Source organism: Melozone crissalis, unplaced genomic scaffold, assembly GCF_028551555.1.
Source record: "Melozone crissalis strain CALT ecotype California unplaced genomic scaffold, PUWL_Pcris_2 ptg000045l_1, whole genome shotgun sequence".
NCBI lineage: Eukaryota > Metazoa > Chordata > Aves > Passeriformes > Passerellidae > Melozone > Melozone crissalis.
In genome coordinates, this window is record NW_026535823.1 from 16404455 (window position 1) to 16429981 (window position 25527).

At 38.4% G+C, this 25527-nt stretch overlaps 1 protein-coding gene across 3 annotated transcripts in view; it reads left to right on the plus strand.

The window, feature by feature from the left end:
* BCAR3 (BCAR3 adaptor protein, NSP family member) overlaps positions 1-25527 on the plus strand; it is a 61732-nt gene that overhangs the window by 20013 nt on the left and 16192 nt on the right. For 2 of the 3 annotated variants that reach the window (XM_054285768.1, XM_054285769.1), the window contains one exon: positions 8363-8402. In XM_054285768.1, coding sequence (XP_054141743.1) covers positions 8363-8402 — 40 coding nt within the window. Of the gene's footprint in view, positions 1-8362; positions 8403-21000; positions 21079-25527 lie in introns of those variants that run through there. The other variant, XM_054285770.1, reaches the window with a different exon arrangement.

Genomic DNA, 25527 nt, shown 5'->3' on the forward strand with positions numbered 1-25527 from the left:
AGAGTAGAGTAGATTAGTTTATCTGGTAGTTTAGGATGTTCTGTTCTCTTCTGAATTTCTGATCTTCAAGGCTCTGCATGTTTGGCTGGATGATCCTCACATACTTGTCTCATGTAACTCTCAAGGAAAAAATAAAAATATGTTCAATTTTAACCTTGACTAATGCCACTGACATTAACAGGGTAACTTCATCAGCATAAAGCTGAGCAGGCTCACTGTTCTCTAGAGTGCTTGTCCTTGTCCTTGGAGGGCAGAACATTTGGAAGTTGGCAAGGTGTTAGTCTTGTAGTATAAAGCTATGAATGACTGAATTCTGCATTCCCAAAACTGTTCCTGTTTTCTTAGTGGTATTACCAGAATAGATCAGGCCTGCTGAAGTCCTTGAACTCACAGTTGAATTATAAAGGAAAAGAGTTGGCAAGGCTGTGCTTGATGAGGAGAACACTATTCAGGAATTTGCTTTATCCTTGTCAGAATTTGCAGCCTGTTTGCTTCCCCAGATGCTGCAAATTCTGCTTTTCTTTGGATTTGGAGAAAGGGGTGGATCAGGTATTTGGACAGCATTTATTTTTTTCTAATTAGTGATTTTGAAAACATGATTTGTTGGATAATTTTAATTTGAATTTGTGCTGCGTTTTTTATATTAATACTGTATGTACACTTGAATGATTTGGTGCACTTTGAAAATGAAAAATAATTTTTATCAATGTTTTAATATATCAAGTAAAATAAATATTTTGTATGTTTCCTGTGGGGAGCAAAGTGAGTAATACTGGGGGGTTTTTGTTTATGAAATTCAATGTAGTTCTTCAAGTATGAAAATATTTGCAAGATTACCAGGAAGAAGACCAGTGTCTTGGTTCCCTTTTAAATTTTAGGATAAGGTTGGAGGAGTTTTTATAAATGCACAGAATTTTGAAAGTAAAAATAGTTACAGTTTTGGTGTAAGGCCTGAAACTACCTCTTAATGTGAGTTTTGTTTTTAAAAAACCTGAACCAAAATGTTTATATGTGGTTGTGTTTCTTTAATAGGAGTAACACAAGTGTGTTGAATTTGGGGCTAGTGAATATCTCATTGACTTCTTCCATGCACAGGTTTTTCCAATGGAAGAATTCCTTAGATGTTGCCAGTACTTCATGCTTTTTGTCACAGATTTTCCCATTCTCTCTCTTGTTTGTCCTGATCACACGTGCACCTGCAGATCTCTGCTGTCTCAGAGGTGGAGCAGAGCTACCCACTGAAGCTGGGAGATGTTTGTGGTAGAAGGAATGCTGTGTTGGATAAGCAGAGAACAGCTACTGTTATCTGCTTACATTCAGTTTCAAATCCTCTTATCCTTTAACTCCAGGGCTTTGTTCTGTTTTGGCTTGTCTACCTTTTCTTTTTAGCCCTTCTGGCCTTTGTTGGGTTCACATTATTCTGTTGTGAAGTTCTACTTCACCCCTTTGTTCCCGTTTGATGCTCACATCCTCTTTCTTTGCTTGGTAGACATAGGCCTGCAGAACCAAGCTCCACTTCTAGATTTTTATGGGGATTTTGGAGATCTGTCCATGTGGGATCTTCAGAGAGGGAAATGAGGAAAACAGGATTAAATGTTTCAAAAAGAGAGACCATTTCTCCAGTATTAAAGATGAATTAAACCACAGTCCTTCAGCTTCTGAGCAGAGGAACTGAAGTTCCTTATGGGATGAACACAGTTGTATCATCATTTGAAATTAATTGTGGGATCATAACCTTATTGTTAATGAACAACTTGCCAGGTAAATTTGAGCCCAAATCCCTCAAAGCCCCTATCAAAATTTGTCAGTGTTGTTTTTCAAAAACTTCCTGAAAACTTTTTTTTTTCTGGCTGTTTATTCTTTGAGCAGAGGACATTATATGTGGTGGGAAGTTTCTTGAATTACTCCTTCTGTCACACCCCAAGTTCCTTCCCTGCCTCTGCTGTTTTCTGCTCTCTTTTGTAAGTGTTATGGAGTGTCCTATTCAGTTGTACCAAGGGCTATATTGCTTCCTCATCCTGCTTCCTGTTCATATGTCAGCATTTGGTTTCATTTCTGCCCCTTTATGCTCTAAACAGTAGTTAAATATTACATAGGGGAGCATATTCCTAATGGTGACTTGCCATGTCCAATGCAGATGTGATGAGCTTTCTTAAGTGGGCTGAGGGAACAGACAGGAAGGACAATTCTTCCTCCCACTATTGTCTTCTTCAGTGCTAAAACCTTGTATTAGTATTCCTATGCTTCAGTCCAAATACACATTCCTGAAAGATCTATTTGCAGGGGGAAAGCCATACTTTGTGAAAAAAGTATACCTAGTGTTAGATGCATTTCAGATTAATAGTGAAGACACTGATTCTACTGAACGTTGGTCAGTGGGGTTTTTTTGAATATGCCATATTCATTTAGTAAGTTTATATTGATTTTGAACACCTAAAATTTTGTGGCACTGGATTCAGGATAACTGTACAGCAAGTGAAACACTCATTGTAAAGAATTGCCAGCTGAAGATATAAGTCAACAGCACATACATATACATAAAGGCAGCAGCACATATATAATCCATTTGTAGTTACAGTGTCTGTTTTGGATAAGCAATAGTCTTGCTGCCCAACCATTACTTTCATAGAATAGGTCTTGGGATAAAAGATTTAAGAAGGGCTTTGAAGGACAGAGTTTTGTCTTTGGTAGGCCTAAATGTTAAGGAAAATAGAGGAAAAAGAATGGAGATGGCTAGTCTGAGCTTTTGACCAGGTTGTAGAGACTGGTGCTGTGTGTGGTGCAGAAAGAGAAATTCTTCTGGAAAAGCTAAAAAAAATGGTGTCGATTTTTCTGCTGCAATAGGTTAACTGGAGCAAGTTAGAGGGATCCACATTGAAGTGGTAAATGTAAATAGCTGCAACATTATCTCTGCTGGGGCATTCTGAACAAATAGGATTGAGATTTTATTTATTCCAAGGAAAAGTACATTGGATCTCTTCTGGAGTTTTAATTACTGGAGTCCCTGCTGTTCCTGTGTGAGCTGCAGGTCATCACACAGTTAGTCATAGCAGTTTGCACTTGTTTCCACTGGTGTTGGAATGAGTCATGTCCATGGTTCTGTGCAGCTGGAGGCAGAAGGGTGGAATGCCCTCAGGAATGCAGCAGAAGTGCGTGTGTGAAGCAGAAGCTGCTGGGGGATAAAATCAGTGGATCTTTTGCTCCAGTTTGCAGTACAAATAAAATCAGTCTGTGCTGCATACACTGAAACACGCCATGTCCAGCATGCTCTGACTTGCACCTTCATACTTCAGTAGTGTGTATTTCAAACATCTACAGAGATGGAGAGATTTCGAAGACACAAACTGAAGAAGGCATGTGATCCATCTGGTCATTTTACAGCAGTTCTGTCTGTGTTAGCAGCTGTGCAACAGCTTGGTACATTTTCAGGGTCTCAGGCTCCCTTTGAGCCTCTATTGTCTTTACTCAGTTTTGGCATTGGCACTATTGGTGTTGGAACTATTTTTGTTGGAACTATTGAGAAGATAGTTCTCATTATTTCTCTTTCAATGGGGTAGAAAATAAAATGTCCCCAGGAAAAGTCCCTTTAAAATAAATGGACAAATATATTTTCATATATCAAATACTGGCGCTGTGTCCCAATGTTTTTCCCACAGGTACAGCTATAAAAGTGTGAAGTAGCACAAAGCTGACTCAGGGCTAATCAGTTTCTAACACTGTAAGAATATTTATATGGGAGTTGAATGATAGGGAAGATTTGGGCAATTTGATGATACTGTTGTGTCTGCACTGACTGCACTGCCCTGAAATTCTGTTAAAGTTATCACAGCTAATTTATAATTGTAGCTGATTTTTCTGTGAGGATGCCAAGGGCCTGGAAAATGCAGATGCTTCATATGGCTTAGTGTGTAAAGGTCTGCAGGATTTTTTATAGCATCAAGAATGAGAGGAGGTCATGTGCAATGTTAGAAAGATGGAGGTTTTCATAGAATCAAACAGCTAAAGATTACAGCATGTCTCCTTAAAGATTTTTTATTGAAGCAGTCCTATAGAGAACTGTTGGACAAACTGCAGAGTGAAAAACAGATGATGTCTGAGTTACTGAGATTCTGGCTATTCTCTAGCACTCACTGAACTGAATAATGGGTGTTAGGATTGAACACCAGGATTCAGCTTTTCAGTTCCAGCATTGATTGTGATTATGTAAGAATTTTATCAAATATTTTAGAAGAGTGGCTAGTTACCAGGATGTTAAGGTTTTCTTTACCCAATTTTCGTGTTTCGTTGCTCAATGTCTTCAAATCCATGCAGGATTTGAAACTGGCAGTATGACAGTGTTTAGTTTGCCATACCAGAAGTGTGATTCAAGTTGCTTACAGTGATTTTTTTCCCCTTCATTTTAGCTAGTGACTGTTCATGGTGACAACTTCAAAAGGGCCTTTTTTTTTAATCTTTGAATTCTCCCCACACATTTGGCCATTGTTCAGATATGTTGGGAAGTAGAGAAATAGCACAGTAACAGCTGAATTTTGTCCCCCTGTCTCATCTCAGTCAGCTCTAGTTATATTTTGGAGGGGTCCTCATACAATGATTATTCCTATTTTCTGAGAAGTTATGTTGTTTCTCATAGTGGTCAAATGTCTCACTACTTGCTCATAGACAGTCAATGCCAACCAAGATGACACCAAACACTTCATTGTTGCAGCAAATGTTGCTATGGGGAGATGAAGAGGGAAGCAAAAGAGCAACTTCACGTTTTTTGTTTTCTCTCCTTCATCTCTTTCTGGGCTTGCTGAAGCACCACACTTGTTTGCAAGCTCTGTGTATTTTCTTGGCCGTAACAGCAAGAAACCCATACATGAAAAAAAAGCACATAAGAATCTTGATAAGAATCTTGAAACTGGAGTGAAAAGAAATTGAGATCATTTCCAAGGACGACCAGGGACAGATTAAAGGGTTGTATGTCTGCAAGATCAGCCAGCAGTGAAAAAGGGGTTGTCAGATGTCAGTCTCTAGAGAGAATGTGTTTCTGGCTAGGAAAAGCCTCAGAATCATGAGGGCTAAGATTCTGGTCAGATATTACTGGAGGGGTGTTTTTGCTTCCACAGATTCCACACAGACCTTGTGTGTGTGGAAGAGGCCACAGAGGATTTACACTACTCAGGAGAATGCCTTAATTGCATGTAGCAAGTCAGGTGCTTTTTTTCTTCTTTTTTGTTCCTGTGATTAAAAATGTGCTGGAAAGGGATTTTGTTTTGTCATGAAATGAGGTGATAGCAAGAGGTGGCAGCAATAGCAATACCCAAAATAGATGTGGGAGTCTGCTTGCATTCCTCTCATAAATTCCTTTCTGTGGCAGAATGGGTAAAGAGCATGAAGCCAATACTGTGTGTCCTACTGCATACTTACCTCAGCTTGAGGGCTTCTGAAAACTTCTCTGTTCCAGGGACATCATTCTGTTATAAATAGGCTTTTTATCTGAGTGTAAGTAGGTCTTATCTGATTATTAGGAAACCAAAATGCATAATAAAATCCAGTAATAATAAAACTGTGAGCCCACAGTTTACACAGGACTGGTTGACTTATGTGCAGACTCTAATACATCATAAATGTTGTAGGTAAACAGGTGCAAATGAATACAGCTGTAAAGTCAAGCTTTTTATGAAGACAAACATTAGCATTATTTGAAAGGTAATAAAATCTAATGAAAGATAAGAAAATATTATTGAAACCAACCTTCAGTTAAATCAATTCTAAGAGATGGCAGAACCTGCTAGTACTCTCTTTCATCTGATGTTAGTTATCTGAAAGTATTAATTTTTTTTCTACAGATCTTCTAATATAATAAATGAGAATGTGGGTTCATAATTTTTTTAAGATTCTTTGAGAGGAAAAATGAAAAGAAAAAGCATACCTTATATTTTTCTTATCTTCATGACGACATAGATGTCCTTCACTGGTAGCCCATGGCATAAAGAAACATCATTGCCAACAGAGAGCTGAGATTCAGGAGTTAGTTTTATTTGGTTACCTTCTAGTTATTTGGGCTAACTGCTTAATCTGGTTTTCTGTATGTAATGTGGTTGTATTGAGGTGGAGTCAGATGACAGGAAAATGCAGTAGTTAGTCTTTACTGTTAGTTACTACCCATCAATGAAAGTTACTATACCTTGAAAATAACTTCAAAAAATTTGCACAAAGATGAACAAGGGAAGATGGGGGAGAGAGAGTAGATCAGCTTGGAGACAGGTCTCTGAGATGAACAGTGCTCCAACATAAACATCTTTCTATATGACTCAGGATGAATGGCAGGGTTTTGTACATTTTGTTGTGGGTCTGCTTACCAGATAAAATACTACAGTTCTTGTGCAGATACTTGTTACACCATCCATTTCCCAAAGCCAAACATTTTCAAAGCACTTCTGTCACATGGATGCTGAAGGGAATGCAGGTCACTACTTTCTCTGGTTTCTTCTGGATGTCCTGCTTTATATACCAGTAAATAAACTGTTTTGTCTTGAAGCTTTTCTACCTCTTTCCTTTTGCTTTGGTTTGATCGGTCCTAAGAACATTTGCTTGGTAGCAGAAGGTGGAAGGGAGCAGTGGAGTCAGTAGGAAGGCTGTTCTGCAGGAGTGCAGACCATAACAAGACACATTCACTGCCAGAGTAAGCAGGTTTGTTCTTTCAGAGTGTGTTGCATATGCTGTGCTGGTAGACCCCTTGTCCTGAAAGATTCCACAGGCAAGTGAAGAACTAAACTGAAAAGTTTTTCAGTAGCATTTGGTACTGGAACAACTTCCCACAGATCATTTGAACGTGAGAAGAAATCAGGTGTGCTTAATGACTTTGCTGAACTGATTGAAAATGGGATTTTTTTTTTCCCCAGTCAAATTAAAAAGTATTGAGAAGAAAAACATCTCTTCTGTTTCAAAGCTTTCTTTTCTTTTTCCTCTGTGCTTCACCCCTGTGTTCTCTGCTATGCTTGTACATGCTTTATGCTCATACAGTTATCAAGTTGATCCTTCTTTGTATATTGCATAGGAAAAAGTTTCAAATGGTCCTAATTCTATTTCCATTGACTCCAGCTTTTTATTCTTTAAAACATCAGCTGAGAATGCAATTTGACCCTTGATAAATTCTGAGATAATATGAAACAGCAACACATGATACAGCCTGAAGAGTTGAGCACCATCATTTTATGGGGAAGGCTCGGTATTCTGGTATTCTGGATTAAAAGCTGTTAGGGAACCAGACTAAAATTTGAGTATCAAATAATAACATTGTTTCAGATCATATGCAGTTACATTCCAAACAACATGGGGAATTCAGAGACTGTTTTCTGCATTGATTCATTCCAGTGTAACCCAAATTCTACATTTTTGAAGCTGCTTATTTGGTTTCTAGTGTTACATCTTTGCAACAGCTACCACCAAAAAGGATCCTGTTTCTAAATTTATAGAGATCTGTTGTCCACGTAGCAAACTTGTTTGCTGCAACAAGTGCCTGATCCCTCTCTAATTTTGCACTGTTTTCATTGTGCCTGTTTCATGTTTGTAGTTAAGGGCAGTACCACGTGTGTCATCCCAGCTTCTTAGAAAACATCCAGTCATGTCCTGCCAACTCTATTAATCTGCCAGTTCTCAAATAAAAACAGATATACAAAATGCTTTGAAATAGAAATAAAAATAAACATGTATTTTATGGAAAGAGTTGTAACAGTGTAAGGCTCTTCAGTTAGGCTTCGGTGCCCTTTGCCATCTGTCTGTATAGAAAACCTATGATGAGATTTTTATTTTTAGATTAGGGTAATGACTTGATTATCTGATGTTCAAATAATTGTGATGCTGAAATTATGATTATTTTGAGAACTTCTTCTATGTATGTATAGAAAGTGAATGTAGTACTCTCCACTTCCTCTGAGCAGTGCCCTCCCAGTGCTATCAGAGGCAGTAGCTTAAATGGAAAGACATAAAAGCAAAGAAATAAATTCAAAAGCAATTGAGAGAGCTCTCTTTTAAATTTATTTCAGATACTTTGAGTGGCAAGTAAGTATTCCAGCCATCTGTTGAAATATCAAGATTTCTTTTTTTTTCTTAAAGTGGTGTAATTAATTTTATTTCTCAAATTAAGTACTATTGGCTCCACTACATGTCCTTCTAAAAGAAACCAGTGATTTAAATATTTGTTAAAAATGAGATAGTGTAGGCTATAAAGCTTCAACAAGTTTTAACAAGGATTTTAATGTGACCTAGTAGCATATTGCTCATATTAATGCATCTCTTCAGTATGAGGCTATATTTGGACTTACCATTTTTTTTGTTTTTCTCTCTGTCCTTCTCTCCTGGCACCATTTCCTTGCAGAGATCAGAATATTCTGGATCCTACATTGGAATATGTCAAGGTAAGGTACTGTTTCTTACCCTCAAAATATTTTATTTGGTCTATACCCAGCACTGATAGAGCATTTCCAGTTATTTGTAGGTAAATAGTGCAGATGTCTGTCTTTTGGTACAGAGAAGCTAAATATGAATGTCAAGCTGTTTTCTTACAACTTCAGTGAAATATTTGTGGGCATTGTACTTTGAGTGTAGCTTGCATTTTTACATGGGGCTTCTTTACAGGTACATGGTGACTGCCTAAATTCTTGCTTTGGTTAAAAGAAGATTAAAAGAAGTTGTCTTTTTTGCTTATGGATTTCTGGGGAAGTAAAGAAACACATCTGAAAATATAATAAAAATGTCAAATTTAGGTTTAGAGTTTTAGCACTATACTTACTGAAATTACAGGTGAAAATTCACTTCTGGTCCAAGAAGTGGTTGCCATAGGAGACTGTCAGAACAGCTGATGGATTTCTGCTCTGAACAGGTAGTTCAGTGTTGGGACGTCCCTAGCCTCAGTCCCAGCCTGAAGTTGGGATATGGTAGGAAAGAGAAGGTCAGAAGCCTTCTCAGGAGTGCTGTGGAAGAGGGGATGCCAGAGGCAATGAAACAGTGGACGTGTTAATTGCTGTATTTAATTTACTGTCTCGCACTGTGCTGTACTGAATATGCTGTTACAGTTTTAATAATGTGACTGAGTGGAAGGCAGAGGTATCATGTGCCAGTTCATCAATATGTGTCTTGTCTTGTTTCAGCAAGTTCTGCATTATAAATGTGGTTTCTGGGCTTTTCAACTTTCCTGGTAGAAGCTTGTCTTGGACTCTTGTCAATAGCAGTGATGCTAAGCTTAGTTATAAAAGCTTGGATGTTGAGGAGGACAGCCTGGGGAAAAGAGACTTATAAGGGAGAACACAAGGGTTACCAATCCCTTCTCTTCCCCTTCCTTTTTCAGTTTTTCCTTTCTTATCCTTACCTTTAGTGAACTTCAAGTTTGGATCCTAGTTCAGTGGTTTTATAACAGGAATTCTAGACAAGAAATCTCAAACTACAACTATGAAAAATATGCAGAAATTGCTTTCTTATAAATATAACTCCCCAAAACACTTTTTGTCTGTAAAAGTCTTGGTTACTAATAAAAGTGCTTCTAAAAATGTGTTCTTACACAGAAATCAGTCAATCATAAGTAAAGGAGGTCTCTCATCAGTTGCCTCTTACTTTTTTTTATGAGTTAACCTTAGTTGTAAAAATTGTGGGTGAATTCATACCAACAGGATCTTGGACTCCCTTTATTGACTTCAGTTTTAGCAAGCATGTGTTCAATGTTTTCTGTAACTTACTGTATGGTAACTGTTATAAATTTTCCAGATCCTCAAATACATTATGGCGGCAGGCATAAACTGCCGAGCCCAAACCTTCTGAAGCAGAAAAAATCGATTTCTGCAGCAGTCTTTATACCACCATTGCTATTTGCACAGGTCTCTTTGGTGTGTAATCTGTACATATGTAGTTTGAGCTAGCAGGTAGGCTTTGACAGATGTTGCTTAAGTAGTAAAAAAAATACCTTAAAATGAAAAAGGGATAGTAAGAGAAGAGGGAGAAAACAGCAAGAGTACTTTTGGGAGTCATATTTTGCTGGTTCAGGATATTAAAGTTCTGAGTAGCACATTTATATTTTCTAGTGCACAGGAAAATATAGTTAGTGTTGTCTCTCAACAGAGAAGTGTTGATTTACTGAATGAAAACACATATAAACTTGGGTATGAAGCATGTGTGATGTATCACTCATACAAAAAAAACTCACACTGGAACTAATTGTACATGGTAATTGTGACGTCTTGATACACTGATTCTTGTTTCTCTCATGTTGCTATTCAGGCTGGAAAGAGAAGAGAGACTTCGGATTAATTTGCCTTGAAAGAATTACATTATGGTGAAAGTAATACATGGCACGAATTTAAGTTGTGTTAGGATAGTTTGGCTGCTGGCAATTCTACCCAAGAGTTGCAGTCCCAGGCAAATTGCACCGTGTCAGAGCCCTGAGAGCACTGATTGTTCTCAGGTGTCCTGGCCAGCCTCACTTGGGATTTCACCCACACCCACTTTATCAGGCTGCACAGTCATACCTACTCTTCTTCAAGACAAACAGCTAGTTTTAAACTAGCTGGATTTAAAAAGCAGTTTTACAGAAAGACCTGGGCTCAGACCAGTGTGCTGGTTTTGGTTGTGTACTGCTTCGCAGTGAGGACATCATCATCTCTGTAGTGACTACTAGCAGATAGACTGATGGTAAACTTCAGAGCTGAGTGTAGCACTTTGCTTTTTAACAAACCTTTCCTTGCTGAAATCTGGTGACTGAAAGTAGTATAAATAAGTCCTTGTATTCAGAAATACTCTGAACAGAGGAAAGGCAAAATAAATTGGTTTTTTCTGCTGTTTTATTCTGTTGAAGATGCAGGACAGAAAATACTGATCATAATTTTTTAAGAGAATGTTCTCTATAGATGAACTGTGGTTTCTAATTCTTTAAATTACATTGCTCACAAGTTGGAGTTTAGTACGTCTTGAATATTGATGTATTAGTTCATTCAAGATATAAAGAGAGCTAATTATGCAAAAGCAGGTTCTAAGGGGGGATGAAAAATGTACTGATTTGCTGGAGTCTGAGTATACTGAAGTGTCCATATGGCTTCAACTCTTCCTTTGTATTCACAGTGCTGCTGAAACCATGGTCACAGTTAAATGGCTCTTTCAAAAAAACCCTTTTATGGTAGAAGTGAAAACAGGCCAGACTGCTTTGAGTCAGGCTGCTACCCAATTCATGAAAGAGATTCAGGGACACAATAGCACGTTGTACATTCTGTGAGATTTTTACAAGTTTTATGAACCAAATAATAGATCCATTGGTAGCCTCTGCAGGTTCTTCCCACACCCTGAGTCTGCACATCGACAGAACAGATTCCTGCAGTAAGGGAGAAAGAATCAAGTGCTGGCAGATTAGTGTGTGTCAGAGAGCTTTTTGTGAGTCATTTTGATCAAATTCATGTGAACCAAAGATAGCTTTCTGTCCCATTCCTATTCACTAGAAATACTTCAGGATCTTTTTATAGAAAGCTGTGCTGTAATCATTGAAGCTATATCAGGATGAAAAGAAAAAAAGAGAGATTTCTCTCTTCCTATCAGGGAAACTTTTCAAGCATTTCCTCTGGAAATAGTGCTTAATAATTACAGAAATACATATCAGCAGTGAGTTGATAAATATTACAATGGCCTGAAATTTTGGAGTTATATTTTATTCCATTAGTGGAAAACGTGCAAAATATATGACTGTCTGCTCAGCATGGTCATGAGGGAAGTTTATATTTAGATTCAGACTGGAAAGAACTGTTGCTGGTTTAAGGAAGTGCCAGCTGCAGAAAAAGAGTGTCTTGTGGACTTCTGTTGAAGGATTCTTGCTTGTCTCAGCCCCACAGTATTAATTTTTTTCCCCTATTTTTACTCTTCCTTGGTTTTGTTAGAAAACAAACTGTGATAGAAATTACTGTCATTCATGATGGATTTGGTTAGTGCAACTGAAAATAAAATTCTGATGACATTCCCGTGTGTTATCATTATCTCTAGCTTTGCAAATTAGGTCAGTATTTTGTGGATTTAATCCAACTTCAGGGAACTTATATCAAGCTATGAGATTTATTGATGAAGTTTGTATAGTTAATTGCACAAATTCATAATATTGTGGATGCCAATCCAATATAGGCATGGGTGTTTGACTCTCACAATTTTGCTCGCTGAAGATACTATGGTAAGAGTGTGATCAAAAGTGTAGTTTATATGTGTGTATGTAAGTTTAGGAAAAAATCTGTGTCAGCATGACAAGTAGCCACAGTTTGGGAAATAATTTTTCCTGATGACAGTGAAATTTCCTTGCAAGCAGCCTTTTTTTAGACATGGAAATATATCAGAGAAATCCCCACCTCACTGGAGCCCTTGCCAAGTGCAGTGCACTGCTCTCTGCTGTGTGTCACATCCTGCAGAGACTTGCCTGCCGCGATGCGAGCTGGGGCTTGTGAGCACAGCGCTTGTTGGGTTTCTGCCTTGGCTGACAGCGTTAAGTAACAGAACTGGAGGAATGCCTGCACTAAGGCATCACATGATCAGGAGGTTCTTTTTGAGCCTCTAGGGTGGGTTAAGGACTTCTTTTCCACACATTTTGCAACTGCAGCAAGGACAGCAGTATCACAGAAGGTGCAGTTATCAGATGGAATGTGGTTTTTTGAGGAGAGAAGCAGTATGCCCATGTGGCCAACTTGGACTTTACACATCTCTGTCACCACGGATTTGTCATCTGACTCAAAGATCATCAGTGATGTCAGTAAGGCTTCAGACAGACACATTTCCTCTTTTTTTATGTTTCTTTGCATAGCAGGAACAGAAGCTTCACAAACACTCCACAGCAGTTGCTTCTTGTATGTAAGCTGTGTGATTCAGACATAAAAGATTCTGTTAGAGCCAATCTAATATTAAATGCACGTAGTCTTCGGTCTCAATGAAACCTTCGGTTTGATTTTTGAAGGGTGGTTGCTGGTTGTGCACTGCCCTCTGCTGGAAAAGAAACACTTGACTGGATATTTTTAATCGAGTCGTGGTTTTTCAAATCACATTTCATAATAATTTATTTGTAACTCTCGTAGGAACCTGACTGTTGGAAGTTGGTTGCTTTTTCTCAAGAGGCACAGAATCAGAAGGGGGGTGGATTTTTCCCCTTCTCCCTGTCATTAAGTTATAGAAGTCCTCCCCTAGAGGAAAGTTGACAATTTTTTTTTGTCAGGGTGCCCCTCAGATTGTCAGAATAGATGTTCTGAGGGCAACTATTTCTTTAAGTATGTATGATAATTGTTCCTAAAACAATTTCATCAGCCCAGGAAAAAATTTTTAAAAAGGGCTTAAGGAATTATATATATTGTTGAAATTCAGAAGCTCTAAAGTATTTAATTACCCTGAAATCATGGTGGGAATCTTGCCCTGTTCATTTGGAGTCTATCTTATTTGAGATAATGCAGTTATTAATAATTAGTTGTGTAATATAACACCCAAGTTTCAGTATTTTCTCATGTTGAATTTTGTTTGACCAACAGGCTGGTCTCTGAAAATAAGGTTGAGTCAGCAGTTCTGTAATGTGTTGGCTGCAAAGTGATGAATAAAATGTAAGCTGTGCTTCCAGTAAATTATGCAGGAAGTAGGATTCTGCAGCTCTGCAAGACAATGCACTTTCAGTCTGCTGTTCTAGTTCATGTTTCCCTAGAGCAGTGAACCCAAACTTCGCCTGTTCCTGTTAGGAGCTATTTGCTCTTTCCCAGCCCCCAGTTCCTGCATGGCTTGGCTGGCTCTAAGATCTGGGTTTTTCTGTCGTTGGTGGGGTTTGTGGGTTCTCTTGCTTGGTTGAGGTTTTGGGGTTTTGTGGATCAGGGGTTAGTGGAGGGAAGTTAGTGTACTGTGAGAAGGAATTTTTTTTGTGTGTGAATGATAATCCTTATATTAATTGAGCCAAGTGGATCGTGGCTTTCTAATTATTCTGGCCTTCATTACTAAGTCATTTAGCAGTACGTTCCCCTTTCATGATGCTGAAATTGAGTTTAGGGTATTTTGCTTATGGGAGCATCTTCTGTAATGCTGAGGGTGCTTTAGTAAATATAAAATGCTGATAATTCTCAGAGCAGCGAGCATCTTTGTGCATGTTAATGGTTAATCTTACATGTTATCTTACCATGGATTTGACCCAGTTAATGTCTGTATTCTACTTCTGGTATTACTCATTAACTCTCAAGTGATGTCTGGTCTAGAGTCCTCGAAAACCACTACATGCACTGATATTTGAGTTGAAAACTATAAAATTACTTTGCTCTAATTTCCTTGGCACCAATAGTAACACTGGTGGCAGTAGCTACTTAGTTGAACTTCTCAATACCTTTGTTAGAGGATCAGTGACTACTATCAGGTCTTATTTACAAATGAGAAACATAAGCTGGAAAAGTCTGAATCTGAAACACAGGATAGAAGTCCTGGGGTACAAAAAACTGGTCTTATTTTATCTCTAGTGATCTTGTGAAACTTGTTTTAAACTAATTACCTGTTTTTTCCACAGTATTAATCCTAGTGGCTCTCAAATGCTGAGTTATCACAGAATGGTTTGGGTGAGCAGGGACCTCAGAAGATATCTAGTTACAATCCCCTGCCTTGTGCCAGGGCACCTTTCACTAGACCAGATTTCTCAGGGCCCCATCCACCCTGGCCTTTTGATAATATATCCAAGTCAAAATGTCCATGTCACTGAAAGCAAATGTGGGTATGTGGTGATGTGCATTAATTTTCCAAAGAAATAGAAAAAAGGGGGCTGGTTTATAGCTTTCATCTTTTTGAAGATGGACTAATAACAAAACCTATCAGCTGTTTATATTTAACTCCATGCAAACCTTACTGTTGATTTTTCACTATCTGTAAGCTCATGAGCCACAAGGGGGAGTGAGAATATAATGTGTGGAAAGCAGATGATGACGATGATGATGAATTTTTTTCATTAAGCATTTTGGGTCTCTTACTGATAAAACCTAGAGAGGTAAAGCTCCTCATCTCTCAGAGCTGTGTTTACAGATAATAATTAGAATAAGGCTGGTCCATTGTGTGTGTCTGTCCTGCCTGTTTTTGGGGACACACTGAGATACAGTTTAGCCTGCAGAGAGGGCAGCAGGAGGAGCATTGGAGGGTTTCAATTGGGATGTCATCTACTGCTGTGTGCTGGCAAAGGAGCAGGTTCGCCTGACATTTTTGTATGTCAAATATTTGTAGAAAATAAACATCTGCACAAATAATGAAGCATAATGTTATGTTGCTTGTCTAGAATACCTAGAGGTCATTTACCTCCCATGTCCTCAAATCCTTTTGTTAGTAAAACATTGAATGATTTTTGAAAAGCCAAGCTCTGACAGAGCCCAAGTGACTTGTGACTTTTCTTTTTGAGTGCTGCACATCCAAAATATACATCCTCTGTATAAAAGGGAAGTATTTTAGGCTATTCAGGAATTTTAGATAATAAGCTGATATTTTAAAGTGTCTGCTTACCCTGGAGAAGTAACACATTTTTTTCATCTTTCCATTATACTTATAATTGGTTTAAATTTCACACAAACAAGTACTTTACTCTGACAGGACTGGGGTGACTTTCAAATAAAGAAGTCTGAAGTTAACAATTGTCTTAATGCCTTATTTTTATATGCAAGACAGCTCTGGTATGCTGGCCAGCAAAGCTAGTTAGACTAATGACAGCTAAGTCAGCAGGAGAGAGAAGAAGGTATTACCCATAAAATGTGAAGTAATTCTGAAAGAAAAGGAAATTCATATATTTTCATAATTTTTTTTCCCCAGTCCAGGGAACAAATTGAAGGAATAATAGATGGGACATTATAAAATTATTTCATGTTTGTACGAGCGTTGGCAGACAGTAGGTGGAGCTCCAGAATACGTGTGCTAGTTTTTGGTAGGCTCAATTAACCTGCTGGTGGATTCATCATAGGGAAGTGCCTAGCAGGAAAGACAGACTTACTGCCAGATTACTTTGAAAAAATTTGATCTTTCATTACTAAAACATAGGAATCTCAAAGGCATTTGGATGTCTTAAAATGCAAATTAAGACCTAGTAGGAAGCTCATAAGCAGGTTGGGCATTTATTTCTTGTACCTGCAGACCTGGGTTTTTATACAAGGCAGATTTTCAAAGAGATTTATTCAAACAGCAGTGTAAACTAAATAGATGCAAATTCTGTTTTCTCACTATTCCTGTACAACTGCAGCTTATTTCTGAGGCTGCCTCACGGAACCACGATAGAAAGGAGGAAGAAATTAGGCTGACCTCTCCCACACCACACCTTGCAATGCAAACAAGGGTAATTACAGCTGCAGCTCTATCTGTTGGTTTATGATCAGAAGCTGCACCAACAGCAGCATGCAGGAAGTGAGGGTATCTCAGAGAACATGGAAGAGTCAGTTCTGTTAAGAATTGAGACAGGAATGGTAGGACATGAGCGGGGAGATGGGACTTTGTGTGCCTGTAGACATTTGAGTTAGGAACAGATAAAAAGCCTTCTGACAGTGTTGTGATCCCCTTTAATAAGTGTTCAGCTGTAAAGTTGGGCACTACCTGTATATGGAGGCATCTGCCCCCAGAGCTTTGTTAGAGGCAATGGGCCATATCTGCAGGACAAATTATTTATCAGTTGTTGCCCGTTTCCTGACTTTTTCTTACATTAAAAAGAACAAACAACTAGTTATGGCAAGAACTCTTATGTATTAAATGAAAAATGTTTCAACTGAGGATTTAAGTTACTTCATTTTCTTTGGTTTTTTTTTCTTTCAAATTTTATTCCTGTTGTGCTTTCCTACAAGCGCAGAGCTGCCATTTTGTAGCCATAGGCACTCAGACCATAGGTCATGCCCTGTGTGTGTAATGGGGACGTGTCTGTGGGACGTCACTCGTTCAGCAGCAGTGCTCTGGGCTGGATCTAATCAGATTTGTGCTCTTGACCCTTGTACAGTGCTTCTTTCATTTACAGCTGGCTTCCTGCCTGCATTGTTTACTTCCATTTAGTGCAGTCAAATGTAAAGCATTACATGTGTTTCACTGAATATTGTTAGGCTGATTTGAATGCTTAAATGAATAGAGCATTGCAAAGCAAAGTGGCTAACCAACAATTCCCTCACCTAATTTAGTCTGAAATTATTTCTCTTTCCCTAATATGAAATCACAAATCATCATCATTCTGTATGTGAATTCTAAGCACTCTCATGACCATGACTGATATTTAGTTCAAAATAACCTCTTGTAGCTCGGGAGATTGTTTTGGTAACTTCAGACTGCTTGTGAGTTTTCTAGCATTTATATTCTCAAGGAGTGTGGTTGCTTTACTTGAGCCACTTAGAATCTTGAAGCCACTTTGGTGTTTTTCCTTGTTTGTCCAGTAGGATTAAGGCAGCCTAAGAAGGTTCTCCATGATCAGGTTCACACTATCCTGTGTGAGCACCTCAAACTCCTGCATATGCAATGTGCTGTGAGCAAGCTGGACACAGTTTAGGTGTGTCAAAGGAACGCTGGGTAATTTAAACTAGACCATGAAACTGTCCTAAATAACTTCAGAGGCCTTGTAATAACAGATGGGGTTAGCAGAGACTCCTCAATTTCTGTTCCTAATGGGCTATTGGGAGCTCAACACAGAATATATGTTCAAGTGTCCTTGAACTGGCCATGATTTTTATGAACTTAAAAATCCTTTCTTATTAAGCTTCATTATCAAAGTTATGAAAAATAATCTAGCCAGCCATCCACAGAAACAGATGAAGGGATTATCAGATAATTTAAGAGTCTAGGAAGAATCTTTGAAAACTCAGAAATAAAGCTGAGTGTTGACCTTTTGGTGCTGGAGAGCATTAAAAATACATCAATAGATGACTTAGTAAAAGGATTGTATTTGATGTTTCTAAGGCACAATAAACAGGTTCGTTTCTGGTGCAGAGACCAAGAACCCAAAGTACCAGCAAAAAATTTAAGGCCAGGGCAGTGAATATATGAATAAGCCATCCTTTGTTTCTCTCAGTCAATATTTAAAAATGTGAATCCTTAGCTATGTATGAAGCATGATTGGAGCAGCTTGGAGGCTGTCCTCAGTCATGATAGCCATCAGGCAGGACATACCATACTGTCACCCAGAGATTTCTGACATACTCTATGTATATTACTTCCTGTAATATTAATTTTCATACTGCTGTATCACAGTGTCTTGCAAAGGTTGTCATCCATTTATTGAGCTATCTAGGCAGAAGTCATACTGACCTTAATAAAAAGGAAAATCCCTTTAGTTTAATTTTTAAACCATTTAAAATGTACTATTTAAATAAAGTATCCTTTTTCCTATCAGTCACACTGTTGATAAAATGCATCAGCAGCTGCTGTATGAAATTGTACAGCATTCACTTTTAAGGTTCATTATTTCTGGCATTCTCTCAACATACATAATTTTTGATTCTTTATTTCATTGCAGACAGGAAATAAGGAACTGGCAGTTACTATTTCTATTAGACCTGCCACTCCAGTCCTCCTTTTTTTGAAAAACTGGGAGCTTTTATTCTTGATGATGGATGAGAACCTTTGTTCAAATTTCAGTGTAGGTTTACACATTGATAGGTCATAGTATTCCTGTCCTTTTTTTTCCCAACCCCATTAGAGGATTCCTTTTTGGAACTTCTTAATTCTTTTCAGAGCAGAAGTGATCCACCTTATTTGCACTGTTAAGTCAGCTGTTTCTGCTGCCAAAATAGCTAAGTCATCCTCATAGCCCTCCTTGTCACCTACTGTTTGCATTGCTTGTCTTGATAATTTCTGTTCTTGGTCTTGCAAGTGAAACCTTAGTGTGTGATATTAATACTGTCTTGCCAGCATTGTAAAGCAAAAACACCTTGACTCATGCAGTCTTGAATTTCATTTCCCTTTTTATCATCCCTCCCTCCTGCCCTTCCAGTTTTAAAATTGGATTGGGGTGCTACTATGAGAACATTTGATTAATATTCTTTAAAAATACAGTCCTTTATGAGATGTCCTGCCAGAAAATTTCAGTCAAGAAACAGACATCACAGTTGAGGCTTTTTTGTTTGAAGTTTTGCAGGGTATTTTTTAATCTTTTCTTCTCTGGCTACTTGCTAAAGCAATCCTGTGGAGTTCCTCGAAGTGGAAAAATAACTCAAAGTAAATTAAAATACACTGTAGCACAGTGCAAAAAGAAAAGGAGGGTACTTTCACATTCCTGTTATATTATCTACTCATTCATTGTTTGAGTTGGTCATAAAGTACTCTTCAGCAGGATTTCATCTTCAAAGTCAGTATTTTCAGTTTCTTTTCTGGCCAGTCTTTTTTCTTGCCGGCTTTATTACTTTGCAGTCCATTTAATGTTCTGTTCTTTCACTCCTACCTTGTTTTCCTTTTCTCAGAAGAGTCTCTGGCATAACATCTCCTACACATGGCCAAGTAGTCTGGCTACCTTTCTGAGCATTCTGGGCTTGGTGCTTCACCTGGTGGTAGGTACCTGCAAACCTTCCATGATCAGAGAGAACTTCACACATCCCTCTTCTATTTCCTTGTTATCAACATTGAGGTTTCCTCTTTTTTTCAGGTAGGCACGCCATCCCATTTTCCTTGAAAGGCAGTGCACATTTTATGTCTTTTCTCAGTGCTGCTGCTTGGTTTGTGCACCAATGCATCCCATTGCTGGATGCAGGCACTGAGGGCACTTCCCATTGTTCAGTCAGTGTGGGAAGGAAGTACTCTGTTATTAGGTGAGAGGTACCTTGCAAGTAATACCTGAGGCTGTCAATAAGTATTTGTGTCCTCCTAAGTATGTCATATACTTGTTGCTGGTGAAAAAGACAAATAACTATTCATTGTAACCACTCCTTGGGATTAATTTATTCCTAATCCAAGATCTAGAATATCTGTGATTTCCATAATTTTTGGTACCACCCCAGTAATAATTGATTTATCTCTTCAAAGTTTCTCATTCTTAAGTGTTACAGGCTCTCTTGTACTCCTCAGTCCAGTCCATTTGGTTTCCTTTCACCAGATCTGTTAATTAGGCTGCTATGGAGGTGATGTCTTGTCTCTTACAGTTGTAATTGCCCAAGTTGTTTGCCTCTTTTTTGTCCTGGTTCTTGGGAGAGCCTTGAGGTATGTCAGGCAGATTCTTTGCTGATGAGCAGTATGCTGACTGGTCAATAAGCTATGGACTGTGCTGTCCAGGAGAATGGAATCACAGGCATAAATAAACTGGTGCTTTTTATTTTGTTGTGGTGCTTACTTTTACTTTGCCAAGTCAGACGTGTTTGTGATTTCAGTTCTTTCTTTCTCAAGCAGTTTGCACAATGCCATGGGACTATCACCAAAATAAAGCTGTCCACTGAGAGTTTTAAATACTGAAGGTACCTTGGTTACCTGACAATGACACTGACAATGTTTACAGGGTTGGTTTCTTGCTATGTTTTTCAAGGACTCTCTGCCAGAAGCTTCCTAATTAAAAATAAACAGACTTACCATTTTCCTTGGTTACCAAAGCTCAGTTCTTACAGTTGCCAAACAGTAATCAACAGCTTTTCCTCTTTTTTTTTTCTTTTACATGTATATAAATGATGATGCAGGCAGAGATGTTGCTTGATTGAGCTGGAGCAACTGATTAAGCCTTTCTCAGTGCTGGGAGACAGTCAGGTACTGTAACTCATCAAGAAGGGAAGTTTGGCTTGTGCTGATGCCTTAAACATATCTCTGAGGCAGGGGTGCCAAGCTAGAGGAGTAGGATTTCACTGGTGAGTGGAACAGATCACATGAGGATTCTGGCACTCTCCGGATGGCATGCTGGAAGCCAGCAGTCCCTGAATTGATGGGATCAGCTTCAGCAGTGGGAAGTGTCCCAGACTGATTCTGGGGGTGTAGCAGCACCGGTAGGCAGTGGTGACACTGAAGAGCTGAGCCTCAGAGCACTGCTAGTAGTGACTGTTCATCTTCAGTCTGGAGGAACCACAGGCAGCGGGACTGAAAATGCCAAAGGATTATAATGTTTTTCAAATGCTGATTGCAGCACTTTGCTGCTTTTATCATCGTAAGTCTATTATCAGAGTCAAGGTAGGTGCTCTTTTTCAACTGCAGTGCTAGTCAGTAACCTTTCAGTTTTTGTTTACAAGTGTTTGTTTTTATGCCGTGGTTGGGTACAGAGTGTTTCTCTTTTAAAGAACACCTTTACAATTCACTGTTGTCTCAGAGAGAAGCTTGGACAACTTGCAGTTTTGTGAGTCTGAAGCTGGCTGTCTTTGTGTTTACGGAGTAAGGGAAAATGCCCTCTAAGGAACTTGCTGAGGAGGATTTTAGCAAATTTTCAAGTTTTCAGAGTTTAACTAATCAGACCATTTGGTTCCCTAACTTTTTTCACCTATATAAGGAAGACACAGGCAATTGTGCTCAGGATTGCAGATGTTTCTTAAATGCTTCAGATAATTTTAGATTTGTCCTTATATTTTAGATATTTTTAAATTGCAAGATACACAAACTCATGTGCTCCTAAGAAGGTTTGGGTTGGAAAGAGTCTTTGGAGGTCATCTAGTCCAATCCTCCTGCCATGGGCAGGGACATAATTTACTTTAATTAAAAATGCTCCATATGCCCTGTAAGTAGAGGAAAAGCCTTCATAATAATTTTAAGTCACACTAACAGAAGTGTCTAAGTGACTTGGGAACTGTTGTCATGTGGAGCACCTAACTACTTTTGATGATCTGTGAGTAACACTTTTAAATCTTTTTATTTAAGATTCACATGTGAATTCTTTAACACCGTGGAGCACTTGCAGTGAGGAAGGATGTGAAGGTTGCTGTCTTCTCGCCCTGGCTTTCAAACTTTGATGGAAGCACTTAAAAGTTGGGAACAGCTGTCCCCCTTCTCTTACCTTCAGTGATTTAGCCTTATAACTTTCCATTTCTGAAAGTGGGGTGTGGGGCTTGACCTTTTGGGCACTCTGAAAAAATGATTCTGGTCAGATTTGTTTCTTCTGACTGGGACAGATGTCAGCAATTATCATCACAATAGAATGCTAAAGATGCTTTATTGTGCTGTAATTGATTTTCATTCTTGTTTTAAGGCTTAATTCTTCAGTTCTAGAACTTTTTAAATGACATTGGGGTTTATTGTTGGCTGTCACAGCAGTTAGAAAACTTGTTCTTGACCATGCAGATGCCCTTTATTTAACTTGGCATGAATTTCTAATACCTAAAATAACGGTGCTGTTGTCATGGCAACTTTCCATTTAGTCAAATCCATATAGTCTCTAGAGAAACTGAAACATTAATAGTGTTTGCTGTATGGAGGGTGAAAAATAAAACCTTTTATGTAGAAACAAATTACAGTTGGGATCTTTCAAAAATAATGTTCTATTTAAAGAGATTTGCAGCATTTAAAATAGATTTGTATGCATGTGTTCCAGTATGCAGATTTAGCAATAGTTAAATTTGATGAACTGCTATTTGAAGAAGTTTGGATGGTAGGGAACTGGGGTGCATTTGCTGAAGAGAAAGTGGCTGTAGGTATAGAAACAGCAGGTGGTCAAATCAAGTAAAGGCTGAACCTTGGGGCCCATGGTATGGATTCTGTGAAATGCTAGAGGGCGTAGGATGCTATGAACAATAAGATGGTATGAAATAAAGTCATCAGTTTTAAATTTTTTTTATATTATTATTATTACTATTGACTTTTTAAAAAATCAAGCAAAATCAGTTTGTGTAATTAGATGAAGTTAATACTTGGTTTTAATAGTAATTACAAGTGGAATGAAATACCACATTGATCCATTAGTAAACAGGCTGAAGTTCTCAACTACCCCTGAGAGATTCAGACATTTTTCTGCATTGAGCTAAATTTTTTATGTTATCCAATTTAATTGAAAGCAGCATGTGGCCAATGTCAGAGATGCCTTGTTGTGTCCCACCAAAGCACAGGAAGCAGTACAGCACTTGAGCACTCATTTTAGTGTGTGAAACTGAGGTCTCAACAGCAGATATTTGGGTTATTTTCCCATGCATTAATAGAAAATATAATGATCAGTGCAGAACATCTGAACTTGGATCAGCTCGTTATTGTCATGATGTCCCAGTACCTTTAATGATCCCATTTGGTTTGTTATAGCCATTTACTGTCAAGGTCAGCTTTTACATTGAGGGAAATAGAGAAACTTCAAGGCAAGGGGGCTCCTGTTTGTGGTTAAAAAAGAAGAAAGTGAAGAGAAAATACTAAATTGTGACTTGTGCCACTTCCAAGCCAAAATATTTTTGTTTAAATTTGCGTTTTTTGGAAGAAGAGAAGTAAATTAAGACTAAATCAGTGATAAATGGTGACTTAAAAAATGTGGAGGTCTAAATTAATGAAATCAACTTTTCCACAAGATGGGTTTTTTTTTAGTACTAATCAGTATGGTTGTCATGATCAGAGGGGGAAGGGCCTTGAAGTTCAAGTATTTTCATTCTTAATTCTCTGCTATGATTCACCCTCAGCTGAAGCTGCACAAAAAGGGAAAGCCACTCCAGTTCTCAGGACTGCCAAGTGTTAGAACTCACAGCAGGCTGATGTAGCACATCAGTGAGTAATGCACTAATGCTGTGAATGTGACATGAGTAAGAAGCCTTTTATAAGCAGCTCCTTACTCTAGTGCCATCTCTTATCTTGGGTGAATTGCAAACACTTTTTATAGATAGTAGATCTTAATTAATATTTTTTCAGTGTGCAGTGATCTAAATCTGTTCACTGGCATCCTCAGGCTTCATATATCCAGTTTCAGCATGTGTGTGGAGGCAGTTGGGTTTGATAACACGTGAGTTACATGGAATCACCAGTCAGCATTATCAGTCTGCCTTTCAGTGTTAGATTTGTTATTGTTGGAGAGGGGCAGATGTGAAAAGACTGACTGCTCAAAATTATGTGAAATTTTGTATAGCTCCCCGAGCTTTGATTTCCCATTGTCTTGTTGCAGAGTTTGAGTTTTGATGAGTCTTATATTATGAAATTCTTCTCAATTTCCCATGGTAATTTTATAGTTACACTGCAGTAAAAGTTTGATTATCTTCTATCATAAATATATAGATAGCATAGGGTCCACTGGTGCTCTGCTAGTGACTTCTGTTTGATGGGAATGGGAATATTCTTCAGTAGGCATTTATGTATTTAATTTCTTGATACTACCTATTATTTAGGTATGTCTCAGATTAAAACAACAACAAAAAACCTTATATAATTGCTAATATAATTTACATTTGGAAATGCAAATCTCTAGCGTCACTGGGTGGAGGATTATGATTTGAATAACACTCAACTCGGTATTTCTCAGGGTCTGTATTCCAGAAATTAAGCTCTCCTAGCTCTGGATGTGGTTACAAAGAAATGTGAGGATTTGTTGTAAGTGTAATGGTGTACTGGAAAATGGTTGTTGAATCTGCTAGAATTAAGTTTTCCCATTACCTTCACTTAACATTAAACTGATCTTTGTACTAAAGGTCTTTTTTTAGTTCCCTCATTCTAAATAAGTATCTTGCTTATTAGTTGTCATGGTTTGAGCCCAGCTGGCAGCTGTGCACCACACAGCCACTCACCCACCCCACCCCAGCAGAACGGAGAGGAGAATCAAAACTAAACCTTCTAGGCTGACAAAAGAATAGTTTATTAATTGAAATGAAGTAACATATAATAATAATAGTAAATAATAGTGAAAGAGGAAAAAAAACTCAAGTGATGCACAATGCAGTTGTTTACCACCCGCTGACTGATGTCAGACCCTCTCCCTGAACTCCTATCAGCCCTGCTTCCAGGTAATTCCCCATGTTATATACTGGGCATGGTGTTCTGTCATGTGCAATGTCCCTTTGGCCAGTTCAGGTCACCTGTCATGTCTGTGCTCCCTCCCAGCTTTTTGTGCACCTCCTCACTGGCACAGCATGAGACACAAAGAAGGTCCTTAACTTAGGATAAACATGACTTAGCAATAATCAAAACATCAGTGTGTTATCAACATTGTTCTCATACTGAATCCAAAACACTGCACTATTCCAGCTACTGAGAAGAAATTAACTCTAGAACAGCCAAAACCAGAAAAAATTGGCTGCCTTCCTGTGAACTCAGGCAACAACTTCTGTTGTTCATAGCAGCAGAGTGAGAACATGCACGTGATGGAGTTTATTTGGTTTGTAAAGAGCCATTGCAGTCCTGGGGAGAAGTTTTCATGATAATTTGTTATCTTTTCATCAGTAACCTCAGAAGCTGTCACCAGTTACCTAAAGAAGCCTGCGGAAACCTGGTGGCTTCAAAATTGCTGTTCTGCTGTATTCATTCACCTCTGAGTAAATCACCCATTCTGTACCTCCTCCTACTTAACACAGCACTTGCTGCAGTCCTGTGTGAACTTTGTGCCTTCTGGAAGGTCACAGAAAGCTGCCTCTGTGAAGAATGTTCTGGGATCTATGGTTCAATTTCCAATCAGAAAATGGATTCCTGTGTTTACAAATTGTATTTTTCCAGTTAGTTCTTTCTCAAACA